This window comes from Oryzias latipes, chromosome 13 (genome assembly GCF_053564925.1).
Source record: "Oryzias latipes strain Hd-rR chromosome 13, Olatipes_Hd-rR_3.1".
NCBI lineage: Eukaryota > Metazoa > Chordata > Actinopteri > Beloniformes > Adrianichthyidae > Oryzias > Oryzias latipes.
Window position 1 is genome coordinate 4,498,506 of NC_136249.1, and position 21,106 is coordinate 4,519,611.

The window sequence follows — 21,106 nt, forward strand, 5'->3', positions numbered from 1 at the left end:
TTATATGAAAAAGAAGAATGGCTTGAAATTGCTTAGTTTTGTTCAGAAATACAAACTTCACGAGTACCCCTAACTTAACTAGTATTAGACTACTTAGATTTTTTCTATGTTCCTTTATTTTATTTTACTTATGTTTTATTTATTTGTGTTATGTCCATTGTTTCTTTTTTTCCCCTCTATTCTTTATTTTCTATGTCAATATGTTATATTTGGCAATGGTGACTGATCTTCGAGGCAATATTGATTACATCGTTATTGTTCGTTGTTAACGTTAATGTAATTGTTAATGTATGATACCGCAATTGTCAATAAAGTTTTTAAAAAAACTTAGCGACGTTAACTCATTGGTCGTGGCAACTTACAGCCAATCAAATAGTGTGACGTCATCATTGGTGGAAGGACCCCGAAGGACCCCGAGAACATCTGGCAACCCGAGAACATCCGGTACCCACACCTGCATTAAAATATTAGAAGAGTGTTTTTTTTTTTGTTTTAAAACGTCATTTTAATCAAGGATCACATATAACAAGAAAAAGAACAATTACTCACATAAAAAAGGAGCATAACATAGTTCACCATTTGACACATGACGTAGAACAATGTCAAAGCAGCAGATTGTTTTAAAACAGGACAAACAGTTCGACAGTCTGAAAAAGGAGAATTCCAGCTTTAGCCTGGACGGACATTACAGTGCCACATACGAACTGCATCAGCTAGAGGTCCGCCTGCTATTTTGCATTTCCTGCTTGTGTGAATCGCAAGTTTCCCCTCACCAACAATAAAATTAAGCAGTTACCACTTTTCCTTGTCTTGCTTCTTGCTTCCAATGAATTTGTCAATCAAATTCATCAGCCAACCAGCCGTGTTCGTTTTCAGCCAATCGTATGAATCTGTGTATCATTCCTTCATCTGTTTTTCAAACCGAAAACCAACAGTGAGAAAAACAAAAAAGACTGCTTTGTTCATTTCTGGGGGAAAAAACAGAAAAATAAATAATTGATTGTATCTTTATTTTCACATTCATGGAGAAAAATTTTGTCTTCATATTTCAACATTTATTGATGAAAATAAAACAATGGTTCAGATACAAATCTTAATCGTAAAAACTGTTACTTCTGACTGGACGGAGTCAGAGTTCTGCTGGGGACATTTAAACACATTGGTCGCTACACTAACATAAATAAATAAAAAAAAAACAGTTTTATTTTTTTATGGCTTCGAGTTCCTTCTGCATTTTACTCTGAGAGAAACGAGCCAGAATGGTTGAAGACTGCAGAATCCCGTTCGAACAGAACCGACAATGTCCAAAGTAAATGTCTGCCTCCAAGCACCATCAATACAAACAGAGACACCTGATTGGTTAGAATCTAGACCAATCAGCAGGCTGTTCGATGGCGGCTATGTCACACTAAACTGAAACTTATGAGAGCAAAATCAAAGATAGAGAAAAAGCAAGATGAGACACAACGCATGCGAAAACATTTGTGTTGTAAATACAAAAATATTTTACGAAAGCAAAAAAAAAAAGTTTCGATGCCTGGATCGGCCGGGCTGCTGTGCTGTCTGCCGCTGGCTGTGGGGTGCCGGGCCTCCTGCCTTTGCTGGAGCATTCAGTGGGATCAAGGTGCACTGTAAGACGCACACATTCGTTCAACCCACCTGCTTATTCACTTTTGCACAAATATGGGCATGGGTACGGTTTGTGTACCCCTGGAAAAAGATATCATTTTTTTATTTTCTGTTAAACAAAACACCCTTTGGTGATGAAATTCAAACCACAAAATATTTTATTTGAAAGGTTAAAAAATGTATTGTTATATTATGTTTTAGCACAAATACATTAGATTTATTAAATCACCAGTTATTTAGTTCTTTATTTATCTTTACATATGACATTGAAGTGTTTGTGAACCACTGAAGTGGCATTAATGAAAAAGAAGTAATTTATATTTCAATTCCATTAAAAACAATTGACAAACAAAAAAAATTAAAAGACAAATTGAAATATTTAAAAACACAGTTTTTTCAGTAATTTGATTTTACAAAATACTTGCCACTTTGGGATATTACCACAAGGATGCGTGGTACACGTGTCTGTCTGAACCATGTTCAGGTAGAAAAAATCTACCTGAAAATCTATCTATCAGAAAATCTTGGAATAATGATTGTTTTAATCTTTAAAGGACTGGAAAAAGAAGGAATCATAAGGAATTTAAAATGTTTTAAACTGTGTATATTGGCAAACGTCTTTGCCGCTGCTTCTGGGGGTGCCAGAGAACTCCCAAAGCTCTTTGAAGGTCTTACACCAAACTCAGCACAGAAGCACAGAGGAACCAAGCAAACTGAATCCAAATCCAGGATAAAGAGGTTCAGTGAATGTGGTGTTGAAGGTGTGGAGGGGGATCAATGAGTGACCGGAAACTCTAAAAAATGACAGCGTGCCAACAGGAAAGTCCACATACACTGCTACTCTGTGAGAGGAAATGGATGAAGAGGAGAATGTTTGTTTACCATCATGCCACACTGAATAACCAAGATCGTCAGAGCAGCTCAAACTCCAGGAATGACTATTTAACCCAAACAAACAGTCTCCTCTGTCTCCTCTCCTTTTTATTCCTCTGGAACTCACTGATACATGAACTTTTCCTTTCCACTCGACCTCCCAGTAGCAGCGAGCGGTCAGGCCATCTCTGCACAGCAGCTGAGACCAACCATCGAATCTGTCTGAATGATCAGGGTATGAGTGAAGCTCCTCCACAAAGGTCACCTTCTTGTTGCTGTCAGACAGTTTGAGCTTTTTGTTCACTGTGTTTGTGTCAATTGTGAGCTGACAGGAATCTGATGGCGAAAGCAAACACAATCCAGCAGCAGTTATTGACACACATCTGTTCATTCATTGACTCTGATGAGGATTCATGAAAGTGGGATATCTGAACATGCTGAAATGTGCTGCTTTGTTGTCATGAATCAAAGGAAAAGCTCACTTACATCTCCAGGGACCTGATGTCAACCAGCGGAGACCAGCGGGTTCCACCCTGAAAGAAAGAGGGCCGTCAGACTTATCTCAGAATATTTATGCTAAGGGATTTATTGATGAAAGAAGAGTGTTAGTGTTGGGAAGGTGTGGTCAAGTGACTCCTTGATTTTGAAAAAGATTTGTGACATCCGCTCTATCCTCCAACCTTTCTCACTATAGTACAGAATCAGGGGCGCAACTACGGTCACGTAACCCCCCCCCCCCAACACACACAAAAACACAGACACAAATACACACAATAAAACCTCCCATCCACCCCTCCTAAAGCTATCTAAACACCCACACGGCAACTTTATTGTTTAAATGTATAAATCTAATTACTTCTTATCGACATTTTTATCTACATTGTTGTGAGCCATTTTCAACAGTGTTTTGCCTCAATAATTCCCCAAATTTGTGTGGTGAAGGCCATTCAGAAGGATCTTCTGAGTAATGCCTTGCCCCAGCCCTCTCCTCTGTATCTCTCTGTTCTTCTTCTTCATCACCAGCTGATCGTCTCTCTTTCTATCATTATCATCATCATCTGAACCTCTCCTCGTTCTTCACTGTTGGGACTGACTTCTTTTGTATGTCTAGACTTCACAGTAGTAGGTTTAGGGGCTGTCATTTTTTTTTTTTTTGTTTTGAAATGGTTTATTTCAAGCAATCAAATAGGAGTAATACACACAAAAGCAATATAATCATCAGTTATACATTCATACAGTAACTAATCAAACTTAGGATAATTAGACATAATTAATAAAAATTGCTTGAAAGGGAGTGGAAAGAAGCGAACTTATATAATCCCACCCCGTTATACTATAACCATTTTATTACATGATTTATCAATATCCGGTTCCTAGGTTTTATCAGACAGAATTAAGAATCATAAGGTATCAATAAAGCACGTGCCAAAGATGAAATTACTTAAGTACTACGTCAAAAATAACTTTAGAAATCAACATGGCAAATGCAGCATCTGAAATATATGCAAATTATGTTACTTTTAAAAGTCATTCATATGCTTTAAAACATAATACTATACCAGTAAAATAGACACAACACTGTTTCAGGAGTTATCATAGCAAAATTTCATCAAGTATCAAAAGTTAAAAACATGTGCAAAATTATGCTACATTAGGAAAGATTTTTGAATCATTTTATCAATTTTAGGAGCAAGTGAGGTAATATCATCAAAAGTCAATCAATTTAACAATTTTCAATAAGTGATTAATCATTTGTTTTACTTTTTTAATTTTTTTTTTTTTTTCTTTTTCTTTTTTATAATAAGGTAATGCTGTAAGGAAAAAAAATTAAAAGGGTCCACAATCTGTCGATTGTCCAAGGTTGGTATTTCTTCTTTTACTGATAACAGCCGTACTTCTGGGTTTAAACAGAGTTAATAGTTCTCTTCGATATTATGTCTGCAGACATTAGATTCAGGTCCATATCCTTCTTCAGCTGATATCAGCTGCGGTGAAAGTTGAGGTCAAATTGTCTGCAGGTCAGAGCTCTGCTGTTATTCAGGTGACGTCAGACGATGGAGAAAGTGAGGAATCCAGGTGTCATATTTCTTGAAATTATTTGGCTCTTTGATTTATTACTCCACGTTGATTCAGACGACCGTGATCAAACACTTCTCAAAGTCCTTCATGGTGTTCACAACCATAACCTTGGTGCGGTCCTCTGGACCGAGCGGTTTGACATAAATCCTGCAGCCTTTAACCCAAGTGTTCTCAATCTGCTTACGCTTCCTGAGAAGCCGTGCATGTTTTGAGATTTCAGCATTCCTCCTGGTCAGATGGTCGTTCAGATAAGCAGCCGAACCTTTCAGGTTTTTGCGTTGATTCATCAGAGCTAGCTTGTGTTTGTGATTCACAAACCTGATGAGGATCGCTGGTTTATCCGTCTCCTTTCTCCTGGGGAGCAGGTGGCAGGTCTCGATGGTATTGAGATCCAGGGAAATCCCTTTAGATGTGAGAAATGAATGTATTTGCTGCTCCAGCGACGCGTCGATCTCCGTATTAGCACTGCTAGCTACGCTAGCGCTAGCATTAGCAGCGCTAGCTCCAGCTGAATTCAGCTTCGCTCGAGGCTTGATTGGTACTCCAGTGAGAAAGACATTATTCATCCTTACTTGCTGATCCACATCGTCCAGTCTTTTCTCCAGAATCTCGACCCGGTTTTCTCCCTGCTCGTTTTGAGCCCGAAATCTTCGGAACTCTTCCATCATCTCCCAGAGTGGCGTTAGTTTAGCCGACACTTGATCCATAAAACTTTTCAGCGTTTCTTGAATAATGTCAAGAGATTTTTTGAGCTCTTCATATTCCTGGGGTTTCTTCGGGGGCATGGTCAGCTCTCTTTTTGGAGAAAATCAACTTCTTAAGTAATTTGAAGATAGTATCCGCAGAGAGCCGCGACCACGCGTCCTGCCTTAACCCCGGAACCGGAAGCATCTAGACTTAGTTTGTAAAGTTAGAAGACGTTTCACCTCTTATCCAAAAGGCTTTGTCAATTCTGAATTAGCTGGTTAAAGAGCTGGTATATAAGCGCTCATGGGGGAGGAGTCAGCCATGAAACTGAAGGGTATTGTCAACTTAGCCTACTTGGTTTCGGTTCGTTAAGAGTCCTTTGTCCTCAACTGGGGGTTGGGTAGCGTGTCACCCCCTCCCCAAACTGGTCACCTCTTTCAGCTGTTAACGACCCAGGTGGAATTGGTTCGGTTTGTTTGGGATTCAGAACACTGCCGTTTAAACATATAAAACATCTTGCTGATTCATGTTCTTTTAAAATGAAGAATACACAGCGAACGTCCACCATAAGACCAACCCGTTTCTTTCCTCCATCTGTCCTGATTCTTTTTCTCTCTTCTCGTCTTTTTCTCCATCCTCACAGCTGTGTGATATTAACTTTGTGTTAGGAAAATTTAAATAGAATACAGCGACTACACTATATGTTAAAAATAGAAATATTTTTGAATTTTAAGTGATATTTTTGTTGGATATCACTTAGTTGTGGGATAAAATAGAATAGATTTCTTCATTGTTGTCAAACATCTCCAAATATTCCACTGAAATCCAAAATGTTCAGCCAAAGTGATATTAAAAGCAACAGGCTGTAAACTAAATAGTCACTCAAAATAAATAATTATCTTAACTTTTAACATAAAAAGAAACAAAAACACCATCTAACCCACATCACACATACTTCTCCCCTCTTCCATAGTAGCAGCTTTATCATCATTTAGTGCTGTTTCAGTCAGAGGATAAAAACTTTTTCAGTCTTTTGGTACATGTAGTACAGCTGCAAGACACTTGTGACCAGCTTTAGCCTGAATGTTTTTTAGCCTGTTTTTAACACTGCTAATGTACCTGCTGTCTCTTAATCATTTGGAGATACTTTTTGTCTTTCACACCACATCTTTGTCCCTTTTGTGTTTTCTGTTTTGAGCCCCCGATTGTTTTTTTCTTTTGCCTTTCCATTTAAAGCGCACTGTCATCAGATGATCACACAGTTCAAATAAAAAGTATCAGACGTCGTCACCGCGAGAGCTCGTTCAAGCGCGTTCGATTGCGCTCTCTGTACAAGAAACGAATGAGGAAGGAGCAGCTGTGGCGCCCAATCAGTTACGTTGTGCTTCTGTGACTGATCATATTATGTAAATATTTGTGCACAAACAGCTGTGAAATTAAAAAATACGAACTATAACTAATTTTCACAACTTCAGTTTGGCGGCCCCCTTGGCCGGCGCCCCTATGCGATGCATATGCTGCATACCCACTTTTTTGCGTCCCTGGACTGACTAGTCAGAGATATGCCAGAAGAAAATGAAGCCCAGTGTTCTCAGAACCATGTTCTCAGTAACTCATTTTGAAAAGAACTTTATGTGGTTGTGTTTCTGTTAAGACCATGTTCTTTCTGTATTGACTTTTGTATGTTTAGAGTCCCAATCTGATCATCTTTTTATCTACTTTCAAAGTGTTCCCAGGTGTCTAATCATTATGATGATGCTGTTTTTTTTAGCCAAAACCCCCAAAATCCAGTGTCGTTCTCGCCATCATGGTTTCTGCAGAGCAGCAGGAGTTCACCAGAAATTTGTCTTCGAGTTGTGGGCGAGACTGTTTGCGCGGAATAACCCTGCTGCTATAAACTCTCCGTTTACAGTCTCTTCTGTTAACTTACAGCCCCTTAAAACCCCAAGCTAGTATTAGTGGTGCAACAAAAGTGGCAAGCAAAACAATTCAGAAACGGGATTCCAGCTCAGACAAGGAAGACAAAGACATACATGGATTTATTTGTCTGCAAGTGGATGCATCAGAATGGAGCAGATCAGGGAGACTGTGGCCCACCCAGCCTTTTTGCTACGTCACAAATACGATATTTTTCAAACTGCATTTTTTGTCTGCTCCTGATTCATGATTTGAATAAAGATACAAACAAAAATGCAATTTTGATTGGGCTGTAACAAATTATTTTAACAACGATTCATATCATAATTACTGGTTGCCAAGAAGATTCATAATCAATTTTGTTTCATTTATGAGATGATGCTGTAGTTCGAGCCAATCAGACAGGGACATCTTTAGCCAAAACATCAACCAGTGTGACTCAGAGATAAATACCTGGGTACTGAACAGTGCAGGTGAAGTTTTCCAGATTCCTTGTAGTTCTTTAAAGTAGTCAAGTGTAAATTAAATGTGTGTGCAGACAAACAAGTAAACAAGAATGAATGTCAAATCTATTCACATTTTAGTTTCCTAAAGTTCACCACTGTTGTTTTGCCACATCCAAATGATCCAAAGGGAACATTCTTAGAACATTCTAACATTCTAGCACACTGGATGGTCACATGACTTTGCTAAATTCAAAGTGTGTCCACACATTGGACTGAAATGATGGTTGATCAGTTTATGCTGATGTCATCACATGTGTGTGTTGTCTGCTGCGATACACTTGGTCGTTTTCACCTTATAGGAACATAAGCCTATTGTACCTCAATCCAATTGGTAATTTACAATATTAATTGTAAATTGATCTCATTTTGAATCGATTTTTTAATGGTTTAGGCTGCTTCGATTAACAACTTGCCTCAGACAGATTAATCTGGTTGGATCGTAGGAATAACTAATTAATTCATCAATTCATCAGTTAATTGTTACAACCCGAAATTTTAATTCAGATTTTCTCAAACTTTGTCTTCCATCATCAGAAAAATGGTATAAGAATGTGTTAAACCCACAGTTTTCATCAGAATGGATTTTTAAGTAGGGAGTGATGATAATTTACTTGTCTCTTTAGAGAGTTGACACCAGGAACTAAATACTGAGGGATATAACTCAGAAGTTCAGGCTGTGACCTGTCACTTGATATCTGCAGAGACTCACAACAAATGGAAACAATCTAAGAGCTCAGTGCTGTCTCCAAGTGCTTTTGTTTGTGGCTAAATTCTGCTCACCATCAACTCCCTAATGTTACATCCTCAGTGAGAGGTTACCACCGGGCAATCCAACATGAACAAAAAACATTTATGCTCTACGGTGGCCGTTTTGGTGCAGTTGTTCCTCTCCAAGCGTGGAGCCTATTCAGACTGAGGAATCTGAGAGCGAACTGAAGCTCAGTCCGACTGGAAACAAACCAAAACCACCTCCAAAGATGGGTCAGATAGCAGTTCCTAGGTCTGGACCAGAGTCTCTAACCCCCCCCAAAAAAGTTTTTTTTCTTCCAGCTGCTCTCATAACGATCTTCAAATGACTTAAAAGTTGATTATCTCCAAATAAGAGAGATGACAATGGCCCCGAAGAAAAACAAAGGAACAAGTAACGAGTACAACAAAAATAATCCTCGACGACATCCAAGCTACGTTGTATCCTTTCATGGAATGAGTGAGTGACATTCAGGCTAAGCTAACTCCTCTCATGGAGCTAGTGGAAGAGTTCTGAAAATTCTGAGCTCAAAAGCAGCAACAAACAAGGATGATTAATGTCATTCTCACTGGATTACAGATCAAACCTCGGGCAAAGCTAACTGCAGCTGGAGCTAACCTTGTTAGTGCTAATAGCGCAAGCATTGCTAGCATTTCTTTTTAAAACTGGGAGTGATGGAGAGACTCTGGAACACCAAGTGGAAACATTACTATCGTCTAAAGGGATTTCCCTGGATCTTAATGCTGTCAAGATCTGCCGCCCGCTTCCCATCAGACAGAAAAGCCTGCGATCCTCATCAGGATTGAGAATCAAAAACAAGCTAGCAGTACTGAACCAAAGGGAAAAATTGAAAAGGATCTGCTATTCATCTAAATGACCATATGACCAGAAGGAATGCAAAAATTGCCAAACATGCCAGGCTTCTCAGGAAGCGTAAGCAGATTCTGAACACTTTGTAAAAGGCTGCAGGATCTTCGTTAAACCACTCGGTACACCGGACCGGTCCAAAGTACTGGTTGTCAACAAGATGACGGACTTTGAGAAGTGTTTGATCACTGACGACTGAGCTAACAAATGCAGTATTCAATCAAAGAGCAAAATATAATTTAAAAGAAATATGGCGCCTGAGGAATATAAAAGTCTACAGTGACCCTGATTTTCAGCAGAGTTCTGACCTGCAGACAACTTAACCTCAACTTTCAGCTGTGCTGATAACAGCTGAAGAAAGAAAAAGGACCTTAAACTAATTCTGCAGACATCACAGCGAAGAGAACTTATAAACTCTGTTAAATACAGAACAATGGCTGTCAGTCGGACAGCAGAAGATGGACTTACCAACCTTTGACAATCCACAGAATATAGACCCTTTTTTATTTCACAGCATTACCTTAATCATAATAATAAAATGGCTTAATCAATAATTGAATAGGGTTAAAGTGATTGTTCTCTAATTATATAACTTCACTTGCCCCAAAAATTGATTCATGATTTTTTATAATGAAGGATAACACATATTTTTATCATATCATTTTTATCATATTTTTACTTGATCTGCAGATGCTATTATGGTTTCAGAAATAGTGTTATGTCTAATTATATTCATGATTGTTCTAATGAAAAAAATAATCTGCATATATTTTTGAAACTTGATCTGCATATGCTATGACTTTTTCTGAAACAGTGTTATGTCTATTATTTTCTGACATAGTATCATTTTTAATCATAGGAGTTTTCTAATGAAAATAATCTGCACCTATTTTAGATAACTGCATGTGCTATGCGGATTTCCAAAATAGAGTTATGTCTATTTTTACATAATAACTACGTAATTCATCTTTGTCGTGTAATTAATTGATACTTAAGAATTCTTAATTCTGTCTGATAGAAGTTATGAACCGGATGATGATGAATGTAATAAAAATGGTAAGGTAAAACAGGGGTGGGATTATATAAATTCGCTCCTTTCAAGCAATCTTTCATTTAATGGTTAACTATCCTAAATTTGATAAGTCTTTGTATGAATGTAAAACTGCTGATTGTATTGTTTTGTGGATTATTCTTGCTTTGATTGCTTGAAATAAACCATTATTGGGGGAAAAGGAAATCTGGGTCACTTTAAGTGGGCCAAATAGAAATTAAGTGCTTGTTGTAACGTGACGCACAATCTCCCCGTCTTAAGATGTTCACCCTATCACTTGAACTCTCCCTCTTCTGTTACACATGTATGCTGTACAGTTCTCCATACCTCAGAGAGTCCAGTCTCCAGTTTGGATCCTTCAGTCCAGCATTCAGGAGCTTCACTGCCTCCCCTGGATGATTGTAGCTCAGGTCCAGCTCTCTTAGATGGGAAGGATTGGAGCTCAGAGCTGAGGCCAGAGAAGCACAGCCTTCCTCTGTGATCAGACAGCCTGACAGACTGCAGATAAACAACACACATCCAGCACATGTTCACACAAACTAAAACTGTTTTCCTTAACTGTTACTGTGTTGTCATGTACTCGAGGTTGGCTCTTTATGACTCAAGTTGGACCAATGTCACATTTGGAGCTTTGATCTTCCTCCACCTGGAGCTTCAAGTGGATCCACTGCCTTTATGTCTGCTTTCCAACCTTCTCTTCCCATTTTGTAGACCACTTCCTGAATTTTATATTCAGCTTCAAGGAAAGAGACATATGTCTGTCTCAATGCCTCAAATGCCTTGCAGCTTACAAGTTGTTTGGATTTTTGTTTAATTTGTTTTGCCTTTGAGATTACACAGCGCAAATATTAAATTAGAGAAAACAAGTAAATACCTTGAACAAAGACTTAATTATAAAAAAACCCAACCTAAGAGTCTCCAGTTGACATTTTGGACTACGCATTGCCAATGAAAGCAGCTTCACTCCTGAATCCTGCAGGTCGTTGTTGCTCAGGTCCAGATCTCTGAGACTGGAGGACTGAGAGCTGAGAACTGAAGACAGAGCTTCACAGCTTCTCTCTGACAGCTTACAGTCACGCAAGCTAAAGAGAAAAAAAAACTGTAAATGAATACTAGTAATTTTGACAAACATTTTATCCACTATTACTGTTCACTAGTTTTTCTTACATAGATTTTCTGGAGGCTTTGATCACAGGCAGCAGCCTCAGAAGAGCCTCCTCCGAGCCAGAGTATTTCTTGAGGTCAAACACTTCCAGATCTTCTTCTGATGACAGTAAGATGAAAGCCAGAGCTGACCACTGAGCAGGAGACAGTTCATCAGTGGAGAGACGTCCTGAACTGAGGGACTGTTGGATCTCCTCCACTAGAGAACCATCATTCAGTTCATTCAGACAGTGGAACATGTTGATGCTTTTCTCTGCAGACAGATTCTCACTGATCTTCTCCTTGATAAACTTAGCTGTTTCCTGATTGGTTTGGGAGCTACTTCCTGTCTGTGTCAGCAGACCTCGTAGGAGACTCTGATTGGTCTGCAGTGAAAGGCCCAGGAGGAAGCGGAGGAACAAGTCCAAGTGTCCATTTGGACTCTGTAGGGCTGTTGTTACAGCACTCTGGTAGAACTGAGTTGGCCTGATTTGATTTAATTTAGGGAACTTTGCTTTTTGTTTTTCAATCAGGTTAACTCCAGAGGTGATAAAGGTCAGATGGACATGAAGAGCAGCCAGAAACTCCTGAACACTCAGATGTATGAAGCAGAAGATCTTGTCCTGGTACAGGCCTCTCTCCTCTCTAAAGATCTGTGTGAACACTCCTGAGTACACTGAGGCTGCTCTGATATCAATGCCACAATCTGTCAGGTCAGATTCATAGAAGATCAGGTTACCTTTCTGCAGTTGCTCAAAAGCCAGTTTTCCCAGTGACTTCATCATCTTCCTGCTCTCTGGACTCCAGTGAGCATCTGTCTCAGCTCCTCCATCATACTTGACCATTTGGACTTTGGCCTGAACCACCAGGAAGTGGATGTACATCTCAGTCAGACTGTTGGGCAGATCTCCTTTCTTTTTGCTCTTCAGCAGATTCTCCAAAACTGTAGCAGTGATCCAACAGAAGACTGGGATGTGGCACATGATGTGGAGGCTTCGGGATGTCTTAATGTGAGAGATCATCTTTCTGGCCTGCTCTTCATCTCTGAATCTCTTCCTGAAGTACTCCTCCTTCTGTGGGTCGTTGAAGCCTCTAACCTCTGTCACCATGTCAACACAGTCAGCAGGGATCTGATTGGCTGCTGCAGGTCGTGTGGTTATCCAAAGACGAGCAGAGGGAAGCAGGTTCCCCCTGATGAGGTTTGTCAGCAGATCAGCCACTGAGGTGGACTTTCTAGGGTCATTTAGGATCAGAGTCTTGTGGAAGTCCAGAGGAAGTCGACACTCATCCAGACCATCAAAGATGAAGAGCACCTGGAAGTCTTCGAAGCTGCAGATTCCTGCTTCTTTGGTTTCAGGGAAGAAGTGATGAACAAGTTCCACCAAGCTGAAATTCTTCTCTTTCAGCACATTCAGCTCTCTGAAAGTGAATGGAAATGTGAAGTGGATGTTCTGGTGGGCTTTGCCTTCAGCCCAGTCCAGAGTGAATTTCTGTGTCAAGACTGTTTTTCCGATGCCGGCCACTCCCTTTGTCATCACAGTTCTGATTGGTTCTTGTCTTTCAGCTGAGGGCTTGAAGAGGTTCTCTTGTCTGATACTTGTGTCTGCTCTGTCTGCTTTCATGGAAGCTGCTTCAATCTGTCTGATCTCATGTTCTTGGTTGATCTCTCCAGTTCCTTTTGCGATGTAGAGCTCAGTGTAGATCTCATTTAGAAGGGTTGGGTTTCCTGCTTTAGTAATCCCCTCAAACACACACTGGAACTTTTTCTTCAGCTTAGACTGTAGTTTATGTTGACAGACTCCAGCATAGGATCCTGTATCACAAAAGCAAAAGTAAATAAACACTCTGCATCTCTATATAATGGGAATGAGAGTAAGTGCTGATTAGCGCATTGATACAGTTCCAAATTACTATGCAAATTTATCTGAGTGTCAAAATTATTCTTTTTCAGTAGATGTACATAAAGATTCTTGTTTTTTTTGTTTTTTTAAGTTAAACTCAAGGATGAAATTGTGTCTCTGAGCTCTTTGGATCACTGGCATTAATCTCAGACACCTGTGATAATTAGTTTGCCAGGTGACTCCAATTAAGGGAAAAACTACTAAAGAAGGACGTTCCACATTATTCAGCAGGTCATCATTTTCAAGCAGTATGGGAAAGAAAAGGATCTCTGCTGAAAAGCATTGAAATACTGGTAGTTAAACGCCTTGAACAAGGCATGAAAACCCTGGATATTTCAAGAAAACTTAAGCGGGCGGGATCATTATACTATTAAGAGATTTGTGGCAACAGCAAATGCAGCATCAACAGCAACTCAGCCACAAAGCGGTAGACCACATAAACTGACAGAGAGAGGTCAATGGATGCTGAAGTGCAGAGTTCAATGCTACAGAGCTCCAAACTTCATGTGACCTTCAGATTAGCCCAAGTACAGCACGCAGAGAGCTTCATGGAATGGGTTTCCATGGCCGAGCAGCTACACATCACCAAGTGCAATTCAAAGCATTGGATGCAGTGGAGTAAAGCACGCCGCCACTGGACTCTAGAGCAGTGGAGACGCCTTCTCTAGAGTGATGAATCACGCTTTTCCATTTGGAAATCTGATGGACGAGCCGGGGTTTGGAGGTTGCAAGGAGAATGGTACATTTGGGACTGCATTGTGCTGAGTGTGAAATTTGGTGGAGGAAGAATTATGGTGTGGGCTTGTTTTTCAGTACTTGGCCCCTTAGTTCCAGTGAAAGGAATTCTGAATGATTCAGAAATCAAAACATTTAGACCATTCCATGCTCCCAACCTTGTGGGAATAGTTTGGAGAGGGCCCCCTTCCTGTTCCAACATGATGGTGGATTAGTGCACGAAGCAAGGTCCATAAAGACATGGATGACAGAGTCTGGTGTGGATGAACTTGACCGGTCTGTAGAGAGTCCTGACCTGAACCCCACAGAACACCTTTGGGATGAATTAAGGCCCGTACACACCGGGACGAATATTCGCCAGGCGTTATTCGCCAGCGTTTTTCGTCACGTTTTTTGTGTTCACACCCAGGCGATTTTCGCTGACGATGAGTGGAGTGAACATGCAATTTCATTCCCTGACATTAGATGGCGCTTAATGTAAAACAGAAATACTCCTGTACACAAGGTGGCGCTGCGCAACTTTACGCTTCTTAAAGTCGCTTTTCACTCAGAAGAAGAGAGCAAGTATTTACGCGCTTGTCAGAATCAAACAAAGAAAACATGAATATTTCAAGCACCAGTAGCTCCAACTGGTGCTTGGTTCGGGGATATTTTAGAATGTCCGTCATTATTGCTTCGCGGCAGTGTAGACGCTACTTGGCGTCTATCTTCTTCGCTGGTATGTGTGCTCAGCAAGGCAGTTTTGTGTTTGAGCGCCCCCAAGTTGTGTTTTACTGTAACTTCAGAAGCTCCAGACACGTGAGCAAAAGCGCCGTTCTCATTGGTCGAGTAGATTTCGACGCGACGCGTCGAAAAAAAAAAACGAACCCGAGGCGTTTTTTTTTTTCGACGCTTTAACGCCTGGCGTTTTTTCGCGTCGGTGTGCACACTCTCATTGGGGCCCTTTGTTTAGTCACGAGGCGTTAAACGTCGGCGAAAATCGCCGGCGAAATTCGTCCCGGTGTGAACAGGCCTTTACAGCGGAGACTGAGATCCAGGCCTTCTCCACCAGCATCAGTGTGAGACTTCACCAATGCGCTTTTGGAAGAATGGTCAAAAATTCCTAGAAAACACTCCTCAACCTTGTGGGCAGACTTCCCAATAGAGTTGAAGCTGTAATATATGCAAAAGGTGGACCAGAATCATATTGAACTCTACGGGTTAGGAATGAGACGCCACTCCAGTTCATATGAGAGTCAAGGCAGGTGAGCCAATACTTTTGGTAATATAGTGTGGAGTTTCCGACTGACCACTTTCTTTCGTGGTAAAAAAAGAACCGTGCTTTCCGTAACAAAATCCTCTTCGTACAAAAGTACAATGTGCCATTAATAGGCTTAAAAATATACCTCTTTGGAAAGGCTTATTTCCAGGCTAGCTAGTAATTAGAGAATGTTTAACTTAATGCTCCCCCTACATTACCTGCTGTAATGAAGTTTTTTGGGAATGAATACAATTTTCAACACATCCATTATACATATTTCTTCGCATAGGGAACATGATTTCATTAACTGGACCATGGCGGCCCATTCCCCTGCTTAGATTAATCCTATATTGTATTAATATTGATATCGTAAAAATGTAGACTTTCTATTATTGTTATTATTACCATCCGCTATATGTAGCATAGTGCATGCAACTTACTATTAACATGTTTGAATTAAATTTATTAACAATAACAATTAGTAGCTAGGAGGCTGCTAGAAGTTAGAAACTGGGAAAAGTTTGGTGCACCGGGGTTCTATCCTCTATTCTCATCTACTTCTCCTCTCCTTGTCTCCTATTCTTGATCATTTATTTATATATGTTTGGAGCTGTGGTTAATGAGTTGTCCCTCTTTCCCACTCTCCCCCAGTTGGCTCGTCCGTGGTCCTGTACCTGACCGTGGACCTCTGCTCTGGCCCATCTCGTGGCCCCAGTTCTATCTGGATGAAGCCCATCTGCTACACTATTCAAACATGTGGTTGTAGAGTTAGATAAACTAATTCTTCTCCGAGAATTCTGGTATGTTGTTTGTTTGTCCTGGGAAAAGATCCCTCCGTCATGTGGACATCCCTAAGGTCTCTTCTTTTTTTTTCCAGAATCCGGAGTTAGGCATGTCATTTGCATTGACTAATTTGAAAAATCATAGATAAATTACATTTGCATAATAACTTGTCAGTAAATCTTTATTTATTCAGAAAGGAAATTTTTTTGATGAACTTTCTTACTAATTTGCAGTCGATCTGCCAGCTGCTCCTCCTTCATTCTCCTCAAGAAGTTCACTGTGATCTTCATCAAGGATTCTACACTGCTTCTCTGCTCTTTATCGTTTCCATCCAGGTCCTCCTCATCCTCCCTCTGACTATTAAACCTTGTTGGATCAATTGGACTCAGAAACTTCTGGATCTTCTTCAGCTCCTTCTTCACAAATGTGACAATGTTTTTTTCCAGTAGCTGCAAGATGAATAAGCAAATAAATGTGAAGGGATCGAACCAAACGTCAGAGCCATGTTGGACAAACTGAGCCCATTAACACCAAATGTGCAACACTTTCTAAAGTCTTGGGTTATAAGAACAAGTAATGAGGGGAAAATAAACAAGAACATTTGATGTTTTTAATCCAATTTCAATTGCCCAATGACATTTCCCAGCATATATCCACGCTATTCCTACTTGTTTTGTAGTTGAGACAGCCAGTGGCGCCACCAGGGGGTGGCCAGGGGTGGCCACGGCCACCCCTCTCCGACACCTGGCCACCCCAGTGGCCACTATAAGCTGTGGTAGCATCAGTTGTGCGTTTCATCCCAAATGCACAGCCAGCAAGCGGGCAAGTCGCTCTGATCACCTAAACCGGCCCTCACCCCCTCCCCTCCCTGCTGCCTTTGAGTTCGCAGACATCTACAGAGGAGCCGCTGGACGCAGAATGAATAAGACGCGTGGTTCACTTCCGCGTTCGAACCCTCAGATCCTCCGGGCCGGTCAGACAAAAGAACCAGTCTCAGTCACTAAAGATGAACTTTCTTTATTACTTTTTCCTTAAGTCCAAAACGGCGACTGACCGCGCGCGTATGCGCTCCACACCCTCACACGCGCTCTCCCCCCTCTCTTCCTGCATCGCGCGAGCACCGGTTTCAGCGCGCACACACACGCGTGCGCGCGAGAACGCACGCACGCACACACAATCACACATCCCAAAATGCTACGTTTCTTTTCCTGTTAATTTTCCGTGGGTCTTTAACAATCTGTTTACTGTACTTTAGAGATAGATAGATAGATAGATAGATAGATAGATAGATAGATAGATAGATAGATAGATAGATAGATAGATAGATAGATAGATAGATAGATAGATAGATAGATAGATAGATAGATAGATAGATAGATAGATAGATAAGATAGATAAGATAGATAGATAGATAGATAGATAGATAGATAGATAGATAGATAGATAGATAGATAGATAGATAGATAGATAGATAGATAGATAGATAGATAGATAGATAGATAGATAGATAGATAGATAGATAGATAGATAGATAGATAGATAGATTAGATAGATAGATAGATAGATAGATAGATAGATAGATAGATAGATAGATAGATAGATAGATAGATAGATAGATAGATAGATAGATAGATAGATAGATGACTTTATTAATCCCACAATGGGGAAATTTCATTTATCTATGGCAGCAACACGACATTCAGAAATAATCTGTATAATATAACATCAATAAAGGACATCACAAATGACATTTATATTAAATAATTAAAAATATCACTCAAATTATTACGAAAAATTGCTATCAAAAATTAGATTCTTATTAAATAAAGAAATAAATATTAAATAAATACAGCTGCAAAGGTGTAAAAAACATGCGGTCTGCAAAACATGTAAACCCTGTGTGCAAATACTTGGTGCAAATACGCCACTTCATCAGCGGCGGTGGATGTGTCATTACTTTTTATTAATAAGTAAAAAAAGGATGTCCCTGTCACAAGCCACTCATTTTCATGGCACTATTTAAGCACTGGTTGTTGTGTTACCGCAACATTTTGATGTGTTTTTGTTTGCACAGAGTTACCTATAGACATTAGTTGATGCTTGTGTCTGTCCATTTTCAGAGAATGAAGAGAAATTCAACATATATTCTTATTTTAAGAATAAAAGTGCAGCAGAAGGAGTGAAAGAGATGATAGGGGAGCAACAGAGGAGTAGTGAGGAGGAGGAGGAAGATGAGACAGAGCAGCATGAATGACAGAAGAGAATGAGGAAGACAAAGATGAGACGGCATCAGAGGAGGGACAGTCAGCATCATTGGTCTGAGAAGCAAGGCAGAACTCAGCATAAGCAGGGGCTCCACCTGTTCCTGGACCAACTGGTGAAGTTAGAATTATGTTACCCTAATAATAAAAACGTTTCATGATTATTAGTCTGAATAGAAATGTCAACAGATATAATTAATAATTAGAAGGATATTTTATTATTATTTCAGAACAACAGATTTCATTTTTTGTTTATTATAGATATCTCTCAGTCAAGAGCCGAACAGCCCAAGCAGACACACCAAAGCATTAAATATAAACAAAAGAAAATAAATATATATCAGTAGTAGTATCTACTAATGGTATCTACTAGTATCTATTAGTTATTATACTAGTAGTATCTACTATAAGTTCATGTTCTACAAAATATCAGTAGGCATTTATCTTTCTGTTGGTTTTCTAAAGGTTGTTTTACTACGTTTGGTAGAATGAATTTTAAAAATATAGCTCATGGTTTTTGTGTGCCACCCCAAGATTTAATGTGGCCCCCCACTGGCCACCCCCATGAAAAATTTCTGGAGGCGCCACTGGAGACAGCCACTATGTGTTGTCTGTTTTACTGACAATAGTTCCTAAATTAGCAAATTTCATTTTATGGGTATGCGCACCACAATTACCAAGAAAAGACTAGCAAACATATTTTATTATTTATGTACATTTGCGGAAATATGGCAGCTATGGTAAAATATGTGTACTCATTAAGCCCCTTTCTACCTTTTTTTTAAAGCCCAAAGTGCAATACAGTCACCGTCCCATTAACCCGTATACACACATTCACACTGTGATGGCGGTTCTGCTGCCAATCACTGGTGCCAACCTCCACCTAGGAGACATGCTGATAAGTGTTTGACATATAGATTGTTGGGAAAACAGTGAGAAGCAATGTGTATCACGCTAAAAATTGTTTTAATGAGCCTGCATTCACCCAACCACATTTCAATGAGTTCCTAGGTCTCATTGTTGCTCCATGTTTGTATGCGGCTCTCTGTTTACATCCCATAATGCCTGGCTACTGTGGCTGTTTGGTTGAACTTAGGTTCACTTTAAACAATCCAAATGTGTCATGTCTGAATACACCATAAAACTTATGAAGCAGGATTTTACCAATATTTCATTTAACATAAACATGTCTTACTGATAGCAAATACTTGATAAATCCCAGCTATACTATAGGATTATAAATGGGCTCAGATAATCCTACAAAGTGCAATGTAAAGACAGTGAACACAATGGATGGAATCATAGTTGTTGTACATAAACAAACCAGAAATATGGAGTCCAGCTGTGTTTGATCCTGGTGTGCAGAATGACCACCAAGAGCTCCTGAGGTCAGTAGGTCCTCCCTGTGGAGGAATCAACATTTAGCTCCCATTCCATCAGTGCACACAGAGACCAGAAGGTGAATGGATGTGAAGCCATATTTATATGTGAACACTGAACCAGAAGTTGTGGGTATACATTCAGTCATGACAAGAATTAAAAGCTTTGGCTATACTCATTTGTGGCATTCTGTTTATGTTTATTGATCCACTACTGTTCAAAGTCCTTGGTAGATGTGACCTTCTCCACTGTAGTGCCGTAGAGCAAACATTTCAAGGAGCTTGATGTCGATCAGTGGTGAAATCTCATGACATAAACAGATCAGCTTGTTTGAGCAGTGTTTACAGCTAAAGACTATCTGATGAATTAGTAGGAAGAACCAGGATTTCTCCACTTAGTGTTAAGTTGGTTCATTGAGTTAAGTTGAAGCATCTTTATTTTTGAATGCATCCCCTTGTGTTCATTTGATTCATTAAACAGAATTCTTCACAACTCAAGGACCCTGTACTTTTTTCTAAAGGCCTGATTTATTAAAAGTTTATAAGTGTAAAAATGTATGCGGACTTCACAGAACAGGCAAAAACATGTTCTTGATCTACTGCCAGACAAACAAAATTGCTTCTGTTATTTGTAACACTCAGGTAGAAGTTTGACTTTCTGAGGCAACCTGGCTGAAACAGACTGGTTTTATGTTATATTTTTAAAACTCAAATCAGAATTAAAGCCGCAAGCGGCGTTGTATGGCCCGCAGACGCAACCCGCCTTCCACGCCCAACTCTACGCACAAACGCTGACCTCACCGCCCTCACAGCCCGCAAATTAAAAGCTAGTCAAGGCTGGATTTGCTAATTATGCTAACAATGCTAACTATGCTAATGTGGCTAAAAGTGCTAGCATTGCGATCAGCATCATCAACTGACTCAGAAAAACACATTATCTAAAATGCTAATTATGCTAACTATGTTAGCTATGCTAACATAGCTAAAAGTGCTAGCATTGCGATCAGCATCATCAACTGACTCAGAAAAACACATTACCTAAAATGCTAATTATGCTAACTATGCCAGTTATGCTAACATAGCTAAAAGTGCTAGCATAGCGATCCGCATCATCAACTGACTCAGAAAATCACATTCCTCCATTGGTAAGAGTTATATGTCATAAGTTGCTAAAAACCCACTTTTTCCAAAATGGCGGCTTTTCTGTTGATTTTATCTCCATAGCAACCATTTTATGTTTTGGTCCCCTCGGGAGGACGAACAGATTGACGTCAGTTTCGGACAAATCGGTAAAAGTAAACTTTTTG

At 39.8% G+C, this 21,106-nt stretch overlaps 1 protein-coding gene across 7 annotated transcripts in view; it reads right to left on the reverse strand.

Annotated features, from left to right (window-relative positions):
- Positions 1 to 478: 478 nt before the first annotated feature.
- LOC101157752 (NLR family CARD domain-containing protein 3) overlaps positions 479 to 21,106 on the reverse strand; it is a 59,546-nt gene continuing 38,918 nt past the window's right edge. For 2 of the 7 annotated variants that reach the window (XM_078929956.1, XM_078929958.1), the window contains 7 exons: positions 19,745 to 19,823; positions 16,383 to 16,608; positions 11,525 to 13,313; positions 11,266 to 11,439; positions 10,685 to 10,855; positions 2,989 to 3,035; positions 479 to 2,838 (listed from right to left, as the gene is read on the reverse strand). In XM_078929956.1, coding sequence (XP_078786082.1) covers positions 2,312 to 2,838; positions 2,989 to 3,035; positions 10,685 to 10,855; positions 11,266 to 11,439; positions 11,525 to 13,313; positions 16,383 to 16,608; positions 19,745 to 19,823 — 3,013 coding nt within the window. In that variant the 3' untranslated portion in view covers positions 479 to 2,311. Of the gene's footprint in view, positions 2,839 to 2,988; positions 3,036 to 10,684; positions 10,856 to 11,231; positions 11,440 to 11,524; positions 13,314 to 16,382; positions 16,609 to 19,744; positions 19,824 to 21,106 lie in introns of all 7 variants that reach the window. The other 5 variants (XM_078929957.1, XM_078929960.1, XM_023961780.2 and 2 more) reach the window with 3 other exon arrangements.